Source organism: Passer montanus, unplaced genomic scaffold (genome assembly GCF_014805655.1).
Source record: "Passer montanus isolate IOZ18808 unplaced genomic scaffold, ASM1480565v1 scaffold721, whole genome shotgun sequence".
NCBI lineage: Eukaryota > Metazoa > Chordata > Aves > Passeriformes > Passeridae > Passer > Passer montanus.
Window position 1 is genome coordinate 1,715 of NW_024372382.1, and position 9,832 is coordinate 11,546.

Consider the following 9,832-nt stretch of genomic DNA (forward strand, 5'->3'; position numbering starts at 1 on the left):
CCCCCCCCCGCGCGCGCGGCGTTGCCAGGGAGACCCCCCCCGGCGAGGCCACGCCCCCTCCTTGGGTTGGACACGCCCCTTTCGGCGGGAAGCCACGCCCACGCAAGCTGGAGGCCACGCCCACGTGGCTGGCGGACACGCCTCCTCTGAGCCGTGGCCACGCCCCCCCGCAAGGATTTGGGGGCTCGGGGGTCCCCAAAGGGTGGCGGTGTCACCAAAGGGTGGCGGTGTCACCAAAGGGTGGCAGTGACAAGGACCCAGGGTGTCACCCGTTGTGACAGGGACCTAGGGTGTCACCTTTGGGTGACAGGGACCCAGGGTGTCACCTTTGGGTGACAGGGACACGAGGGTGTCACCTTTGGGTGACAGGGACCCAGGGTGTCACCTTTGGGTGACAGGGACAGGACAGCGTCACTAGGGGGTGACAGGGACAGGAGAGTGCCATTAGGGGGTGACAAGGACCCAGGGTGTCACCTTTGGGTGACAGGGACAGGAGAGTGCCATTATTGGGTGACAGGGACGGGTGACAGGGACCCAGGAGGGGACAGGGATGTCCCCAAGGGTGTCCCCAGCCGTGTCCCCAGCGGTGTCCCCTCTCTAACCGGTGTCCCGTCGTGTCCCCCGTGTCCCCAGGAGTGCAGCGCCCTGGGGGACACGGGGGAGGGGACAGGGATGTCCCCAGGGGTGTCCCCAGCGGTGTCACCATCGCTGTCCCCTCTCTAACCCGTGTCCCCATCAATGTCCCCTCTCTAACCCGTGTCCCCTCGTGTCCCCAGCCGTGTCCCCATCAGTGTCCCCTCTCTAACCCGTGTCCCCTGTGTGTCCCCAGGAGTGCAGCGCCCTGGGGCACACCGCACACTCCTGACCCGGGGGAGGTGACAGGGATGTCCCCATTGCTGTCACCTCTCTAACCGGTGTCCCCCCATGTCCCCTGTGTGTCCCCAGGAGTGCAGCGCCCTGGGGGACACAGGCGGTGTCACACTCCTGACCCGGGGGAGGGGACAGGGATGTCCCCATCAATGTCCCCTCTCTAACCCGTGTCCCCCCATGTCCCCTGTGTGTCCCCAGGAGTGCAGCGCCCTGGGGGACACAGGCGTCAGGGGGGACACGGGGGACATTTGGAACAGGGGGGGGACATTTGGGACAGGGGGGACACAGAGGGGATGAGGGGACAGAGGGGATAGAAAGGACAGCAGGGACAGAGGGGACAGCAGGGATGAGGGGACAATGGGGACAATGGGGACAGGGGGACACAGAGGGGACAGGGGGACAGAGAGGGGATGAGGGGACGCAGGGGACACAGGAGGGACAGAGAGGATAGAGGGCACAGAGGGGACACAGGAGGGACAGAAGGGCAGAGGGGGATAGGGGGACAATGGGGGGACAGGGGGACATAGAGGGGATGAGGGGACAGAGAGACAGAGGGACAGAGGGACACAGGGGGGACAGAGGGACAGAGGGACATGGGAGGGACACAGGGACACGTGGTGGCCGTGGGGCTGCTGACTGGGGGACACAGGGGACACAGGAAGGACAGAGGGGATAATGGGGGGACAGTGGGGGACAGAGGGGACAGAGAGACAGAGGGGACAGGGGACAATGGGGACAGTGAGGGACAGTGGGGGACACAGAGGGGATGAGGGGACAGACAGGATAGAAGGGACAGAGGGGACAGAGAGGACAGAAAGGACAGCAGGGATGAGGGGACAGAGGAATGAGGGGACACAGAGGGGACAGGGGGACAGTGGGGACACAGGGTCACACTGGGGACACCAGGGGACATTGGGGACAGTGAGGGGACGTGAGAACACAGAGGGGATGAGGACAGAGAGGACAGCAGGGATGAGGGGACAGAGGGGACAGACGGACAGGGGGACACACAGGCAGGACAGAGGGACAGAGAGGATAGAAGGGACAGCATGGACAGAGGGGACAGAGGGGACAGAGAGACAGACAGAGAGAGGGGGACAGAGGGGACAGAAGGGACAGGGGGGACAGAGGGTGGCGTCGCTTTGGGGATGTGGCAGGGGGAGTTTGGGGGCGTGGAAGTGGCAGGAGATTGAGGGACGGCCCAGGCGGTGCCACCTTGGGGACACGGAGGGAAGCTGGGGACATCAAGGAGCTTGAGGGCCACTCCCTGTGGTGACACCTTGGGCCAGGTGGTGGCACCTTGGTGGCACCATGAGTGGTGACATTTTGAGGACCACCCCAGGCGGTGAGAGACAGAGGGGACAGGGGACAATGGGGACAGTGAGGGACAGTGGGGGACACAGAGGGGATGAGGGGACAGACAGGATAGAAGGGACAGAGGGGACAGAGGGGACAGGGGGACCCAGGGGACACAGGAAGGACAGAGGGGACACAGGAGGGACAGAGGGGACAGAGAGGACAGAAAGGACAGCAGGGACAGAGAGGACAGAGAGACAGACAGAGAGAGGGGGGACAGAGGGGACAGTGGGGACAAAGGGGACAGAAGGGACAGGGGGGACAGAGTGGGGACAGAGGGACACAGAGGGAATGAGGGGACAGAGAGACAGAGAGAGGGGGGACAGAGGGGACAGAAGGGACAGGGGGGACAGAGGGTGGTGCCCAGAAGTGAGGGACAGTGGGGGACACAGAGGGGATGAGGGGACAGACAGGATAGAAGGGACAGAGGGGACAGAGGGGACAGGGGGACCCAGGGGACACAGGAAGGACAGAGGGGACACAGGAGGGACAGAGGGGACAGAGAGGACAGAAAGGACAGCAGGGACAGAGAGGACAGAGAGACAGACAGAGAGAGGGGGGACAGAGGGGACAGTGGGGACAAAGGGGACAGAAGGGACAGGGGGGACAGAGTGGGGACAGAGGGACACAGAGGGAATGAGGGGACAGAGAGACAGAGAGAGGGGGGACAGAGGGGACAGAGGGGACAGAGAGACAGACAGAGAGAGGGGGACAGAGGGGACAGAAGGGACAGGGGGGACAGAGGGTGGCGTCGCTTTGGGGATGTGGCAGGGGGAGTTTGGGGGCGTGGAAGTGGCAGGAGATTGAGGGACGGCCCAGGCGGTGCCACCTTGGGGACACGGAGGGAAGCTGGGGACATCAAGGAGCTTGAGGGCCACTCCCTGTGGTGACACCTTGGGCCAGGTGGTGGCACCTTGGTGGCACCATGAGTGGTGACATTTTGAGGACCACCCCAGGCGGTGGCACTTTAGGGACACATTGGTGACACTTTCAGTCATGCGGTGGCACCTTGGGGACACCATGAGAGAGAGGAGCCTCAGGGCCACCCCAGGCGGGGACACCATGAGTGGTGACATTTTGTGGGCCACCCAAGGCAGTGGCACCTTGGGGACACCATGAGAGACAGGAGCCTCAGGGCCACCCCAGGCGGTGGCACTTTAGGGACACATTGGTGACACTTTCAGTCATGCGGTGGCACCTTGGGGACACCATGAGAGAGAGGAGCCTCAGGGCCACCCCAGGCGGTGGCACTTTAGGGACACATTGGTGACATTTTCGGTGCCACCCCGTGCGGTGTCACCTCGGGGACACCCCTGGCTGCCTTTGGCCAGCGGGGCTCGGGGGCCGGGGGCTGCCGGGGGCTCTCGGGGGGTACCGGGGGCCGCCGGGGGGGGCCGCGGGTGACACCGCTGTCCCCTGTCCCCGCAGCTCTGGTGACATTTTCAGGTCCACCCAAGGCAGTGACACCTTGGTGACACCAGGAGTGGTGACATTTTCAGTGCCATCCAATCTGGTGGCACCTTGGGGACACCATGAGCAGAAAGAGCCTTGGTGCCACCCCGTGCGGTGTCACCTCGGGGACACCCCTGGCTGCCTTTGGCCAGCGGGGCTCGGGGGCCGGGGGCTGCCGGGGGCTCTCGGGGGGTACCGGGGGCCGCCGGGGGTGGCCGCGGGTGACACCGCTGTCCCCTGTCCCCGCAGCTGACGCCCGAGGAGGAGGAGAAGCGCCGCGTGCGGCGGGAGCGGAACAAGCTGGCGGCGGCCAAGTGCCGCAACCGGCGGCGCGAGCTGACGGACCGGCTGCAGGCGGTGAGTGACACCGGGGACACCGGGGACGTCGTCCCGGGGGGTGGCACTGTCCCCGGGGGTGGCATTGTCCCCAAGGATGGCATTGTCCCCAGTGATGGTGGCAATGTCCTCAGGTGGGGACAAGTGACAGGAGTTGGGGACATGGGGTGGCATTGTCCCCTGGGGTAGCATCTTCTCCGGGGGGTGGCATTGTCCCCAAAGACCGCGATGTCCCCAGTGATGGTGGCAATGTCCTCGGGGCTGGGGACATCAGGAAGGGACAGCGGTGTCCCCACGCGGTGGCAACGTCCTGGGAGTTGGGGACAGCGGTGTCCCCAGTGATGGTGGCAGTGTCCTGGCAGTTGGGGACATCAGGAGGTGACTGCGATGTCCTCAGGTCAGGACAAGTGACAGGAGTTGGGGACATTAGGAGGGGACAGTGGTGGCGATGTCCTCGGAGTTGGGGACATCAGGAGAGGACAGGGGAGTTCCCATGCAGTGTCCTGGCAGTTGGGGACATCAGGAGGGGACAGCGATGTCCCCAGTGATGGTGGCAATGTCCTCGGAGTTGGGGTCGTCAGGAAGGGACAGCGGTGTCCTCAGGTGGGGACAAGTGACAGGAGTTGGGGACATCGGGAGGGGACAGCAGTGTCCCTACGTGGTGTCCTCAGAGTTGGGGACATCAGGAAGGGACAGCGATGTCACCAGTGATGGTGGCGATGTCCTGGCAGTTGGGGACAAGTGACAGGAGTTGGGGACATCAGGAAGGGACAGCGGTGTCACCAGTGATGGTGGCAATGTCCTCAGGGCTGGGGACAAGTGACAGGAGTTGGGGACATCGGGAGGGGACAGCGATGTCCCCACGTGGTGGCGATGTCCTGGCAGTTGGGGACAAGTGGCAGAGTTGGGGACAAGTGACAGGAGTTGGGGACATCGGGAGGGGACAGCGGTGTCCCCGCGGCTGCTGAGGAGGATGATGATGGTGATGAGGAAGGTGGCGCTGCTGCTCTCCCGTGTCCCCAGGCCCTGTAAGGGACAATGACATCCCTGGGGACACCAGAGGGGACAGTGGCACCCCTGAGAGCTGGGGACAGACAGACGGACACTCGGGGATGTCCCCAAACTTGGGGACAGCAGAGGGGACAGGGCGAGGACAGTGCCACCCATGGGGACAGGGGACAAGAGAGGGGACAGACGGACACTCAGGGACGCTGGAGGAGCCTGCGGGATGTCCCCAGGCTTGGGGACACCCAGGGACAGACAGACAGGGACGGACAGACAGGGAGCCATACGAACACGGCAGTGCCACAACGACCCTGGGGACACTCAGGTGACGCTTGGGGACAGACGGACAGAGAGCCAGATGGGCATGGCAGTGCCACAGCCACCTTGGGGACACTCGGGGGGCACTCAGGGACAGTCAGTGCTACTCGGGGGACACTCAGTGCCACCTGGGGACAAACAGACAGGGAGCCAGACAGACACGCAGGGACACGGCAGTGCCACAGCCACCTTGGGGACACCCTGGGACATTCGTGGCCACCCAGGGGACATCCAGGGGACACTCGGGGACAGACAGACAGACAGGGAGCCAGACGGACACGGCAGTGCCACAGGCACCCCGGGGACACTCGGGGACAGACAGACAGGGAGCCAGACGGACACGGCAGTGCCAGAACCACCCCGGGAACACTCGGGGGACACTCGGTGCCACTCGGAGCCACCTTGGGGACACTTGGGGACAGACAGACAGGGAGCCAGACAGACACGGCAGTGCCAGAACCACCCCGGGGACACTCGGGGACACTCGGGGACAGACAGACAGACAGGGAGCCAGACGGACACGGCAGTGCCACAGGCACCCCGGGGACACTCGGGGACAGACAGACAGGGAGCCAGACGGACACGGCAGTGCCACAGGCACCCCGGGGACACTCGGGGACAGACAGACAGGGAGCCAGACAGACATGGGAGTGCCAGAACCACTTCGGGGACACTCGGGGACAGACAGACAGACACGGCAGTGCCAGAACCACCCCGGGGACACTCGGGGACACTCGGGGACAGACGGACAGAGAAGCAGATGGGCACGGCAGTGCACAGCCACCTTGGGGACACTCGGGGGACACTCGGTGCCACTCGGAGCCACCTTGGGGACACTCAGGGACAGACAGACAGAGAGCCAGACAGACAAGAGAGTGCCACAACCACCCCGGGGACACTCAGGGACACTCGGGGGACACTCAGTGCTACCCGGGGGACACCCAGGAACACTTGGGGACACTCGGGGGACACTCAAAGACACCCAGGGACGGACAGACAGGGAACCAGACGGACACCCAGCCACATGGCAGTGCCAGAACCACCTTGGGGACACTCGGTGCCACCCGGGGACAGACACGCAGGGACACGGCAGTACCACAACCACCTTGGGGACAGACAGTGCCACTCAGGGGACACTCGGTGCCACTCGGGGGACACCCAGGGACAGACAGACAGGGAACTGGACAGACACCCAGCCACATGGGAGTGCCACAGCGACCCCGGGGACACTCGGGGGACACTCAGGGACAGACAGTGCCACTCAGGGGACACTCAGGGACACTCGGGGGACACTGAGTGCCACTCGGGGGACACTCAGGGACAGTCAGTGCCACTCAGGGGACACTCAGGGACACTCGGGGGACACTCGGGGACACCCAAGGACAGACAGACAGGGAACTGGACAGACACCCAGCCACATGGGAGTGCCACAGCGACCCCGGGGACACTCGGGGGACACTCAGGGACAGACAGTGCCACTCAGGGGACACTCAGGGACACTTGGTGCCACTCGGTGCCACTCGGGGGACACTCAGTGCCACTCGGGGGACACCCAGGGACAGACAGAGAGCCAGAGAGACACAGGAGTGCCAGAACCACCTTGGGGACACTCGGGGGACACTCGGTGCCACTCGGGGGACACTCAGGGACACGGCAGTGCCAGAACCACCTTGGGGACACTCGGGGGACACTCGGTGCCACTCGGGTGCCACCCGGGTGCCGCCGCCCGCGCTGACGCCGCGGTGCCCGCAGGAGACGGACCAGCTGGAGGAGGAGAAGGCGGAGCTGGAGTCGGAGATCGCCGAGCTGCGCAAGGAGAAGGAGCGCCTGGAGTTCGTGCTGGTGGCGCACGCCCCCGCCTGCAAGGTCCCCTTCGGCGACATCGCCGCCCCCGCCGCCGCCCCCGCCGAGGTGAGCAGCCCGGGCCGGGCGGGCCCCGCGCCTCTGCTGCCCCCGGCGCCGTTCCAGGGCCCCTTCCCCGGCTGCGGCCCCCGGGCCCCCTCGGGCGCCCCCCCCCCCCCCGCCGCCCCCCCCGCCGGCCCCGCCGAGGTGAGCAGCCCGGGCCGGGCGGGCCCCGCGCCTCTGCTGCCCCCGGCGCCGTTCCAGGGCCCCTTCCCCGGCTGCTGCCCCCCGCCCGGACCCCCTAACGCGACCCCCGCGTTTGTGTTCACCCACCCAGAGGGAGCCACGTGTGGAGCCTCGCACCAGCGGAGCAGCGGCAGCGACCAGTCCTCGGACTCCCTGAGCTCTCCCTCGCTCCTCGCGTTGTGAACGGGGGGTCCCCACCGCCCCCCGCGGACATTGGGGACATTGGGGACACGGAGCTTTTGGGGACACAAAGCCCGCGGGGACACGTTCGTGGGGACAGCGGGGACGTCGCCTCACCCAGCTGTCAATCAAGGGGAAAATGGGTGGGGACTGAGGCCACGCCCTCCTAAAGCCACGCCCCCCGCCCGGCTGCAGTTCCGCCGGTGAGCGGCAGAGGGAGCTCGGGGCGAGGAACTGGGGGGCTCCCAGTTTGGGGGGGGGAATCTCCCAGTTTGGGGGGGCATTTCCCAGTTTGGGGGGGGGGAATTTCCCAGTTTGGGTGCTCCTCTCCCAGTTTGGGGGCTCCTTTCCCAGTTTGGGGGGGGGGAATCTCCCAGTTTGGGAGCTCCTCTCCCAGTTTGGGAGGTCCCTGCCCAGTTTTGGGGCCCCTCTCCCACTTTGGGGACCCTTCCCCACCCTCCTCATCCCCGCGGCTCTTCGGGGGTCCCACCCCCCTTTTTGGGGGTCTCCCCCCACCCCCTCCCTTCGCGGGGGGAGGAGATCCCCCCGTGTCCCCAGCCGTGTCCCCATTGCTGTCCCCTCTCTGACATGTGTCCCCCGTGTCCCCAGGAGTGCAGCGCCCTGGGGGACGCGGGGAGGTGACAGGGATGTCCCCAGCCGTGTCCCCATTACTGTCACCTCTCTAACCCGTGTCCCCCCGTGTCCCCCGTGTCCCCAGGAGTGCAGCGCCCTGGGGGACGCGGGGAGGTGACAGGGATGTCCCCAGCCGTGTCCCCATTACTGTCACCTCTCTAACCGGTGTCCCCCCATGTCCCCTGTGTGTCCCCAGGAGTGCAGCGCCCTGGGGGACACAGGCGGTGTCACACTCCTGACCCGGGGGAGGTGACAGGGATGTCCCCAGGGGTGTCATTGCTCTAACCCGTGTCCCTTCGTGTCCCCAGCCGTGTCACCATCACTGTCACCTCTCTAACCCGTGTCCCTTTTGTGTCCCCCCGTGTCCCCAGGAGTGCAGCGCCCTGGGGGACATGCCCGGCTCCTTCGTGCCCACGGTGACGGCCATCACCACCAGCCAGGACCTGCAGTGGCTGGTGCAGCCCACCCTCATCTCCTCGGTGGCGCCGGGGGCGGCCATGGCGCAGCCCCCTCCCCCGGCCCTCGACCCCTACGACCTGCCCGGGCCCAGCTACTCCGCGCCCCCCGCGCTGGGCGGGGGCTTCGCGGGACCCCCGCCCGCCGCCCCCGGCAGAGCGCCCCGGGCGCGGCCCCGGCGCGGGCGCGACGAGTTTTGGGGGGGGTGGGGGAGGTCGGGAGGGGTTTTTGGGGTTTTTGGGGTTTTTTTGGGGTTTTTTTTCCGGGGGGGTTTTGGCGCCTGGAGGAGGTGGCCGTGCTGAGGGTCCCGAGTTGCTGTGGTGGTTTGGTCCCGGTGCTGTCACCTGGAGGGGACGTCCCTGTCCCCAGGGGCCACTCGTGGTGTCCTTGTCACCTCAGAGGTGTCATCACCCAGGATTTCTGTCCCTTTGAAGGTGCCCCTGTCCCCAGGGGCCACTCGTGGTGTCCTTGTCACCTCCCAGGTGTCCACAGGGGACTTTTGTCCCTCTCGTGGTGTCCCTGTCCCCTCCAAGGGGATCTCTGTCCCTCTGGAGATGTCCCTGTCACCTCCCAGGTGTCCACGGGGACCCGAGGAGTTTGTGTCACCTTCAAGGTGTCCCTCCAGGGTCTTTGTCCCTCTGGAGATGTCCCTGTCCCCTTCCCACTGCCAGAGAAGGCTCAGTGTCACCTTCAAGGTGTCCTTTGTCCCTTTCACAGTGTCCTTGTCCCCTCCCGGGTGTCCACGGGGACTTTTGTCCCTCTCGTGGTGTCCTTGTCCCCTTCCCACTGCCAGAGAAGGTTCAGTGTCACCTTCAAGGTGTCCCTCCAGGATTTTTGTCCCTCTGGAGGTGTCCCCGTCCCCAAGGAACCTCTCATGGCGTCCTTGTCCCCTCCCGGGTGTCCACGGGGACTTTTGTCCCTCTCGTGGTGTCCTTGTCCCCTTCCCACTGCCAGAGAAGGTTCAGTGTCACCTTCAAGGTGTCCCTCCAGGATTTCTGTCCCTCTCGTGGTGTCCCCGTCCCCAAGGAGCCTCTCATGGTGTCCTTGTCCCCTCCTGGGTGTCCACGGGGACCTTTGTCCCTCTCGTGGTGTCCCTGTCCCCTCCAAGGGGATTTCTGTCCCTTTGAAGGTGTCCCTG

The 9,832-nt window shown here is 65.7% G+C and overlaps 1 protein-coding gene and 1 long non-coding RNA gene across 2 annotated transcripts; one reads left to right on the plus strand and one right to left on the minus strand.

Moving 5' to 3' along the window:
* Positions 1-3,903: 3,903 nt before the first annotated feature.
* Positions 3,904-7,629, plus strand: LOC120512335 (protein fosB-like; the record flags this gene model as incomplete). The annotated part of the gene is made up of 3 exons (XM_039730501.1): positions 3,904-4,035; positions 7,090-7,246; positions 7,376-7,629. Coding segments are annotated over 3 exons (522 nt in total), but the record flags the coding sequence as incomplete, so codon positions are not given.
* A 1,328-nt stretch (positions 7,630-8,957) lies between these two features.
* On the minus strand, positions 8,958-9,583 carry LOC120512336. Its single transcript, XR_005629993.1, has 2 exons — positions 9,262-9,583; positions 8,958-9,088 (listed from the first exon to the last, which is right to left on the minus strand). It is a non-coding gene; the product is annotated as an uncharacterized LOC120512336 (long non-coding RNA).
* Positions 9,584-9,832: the final 249 nt, after the last annotated feature.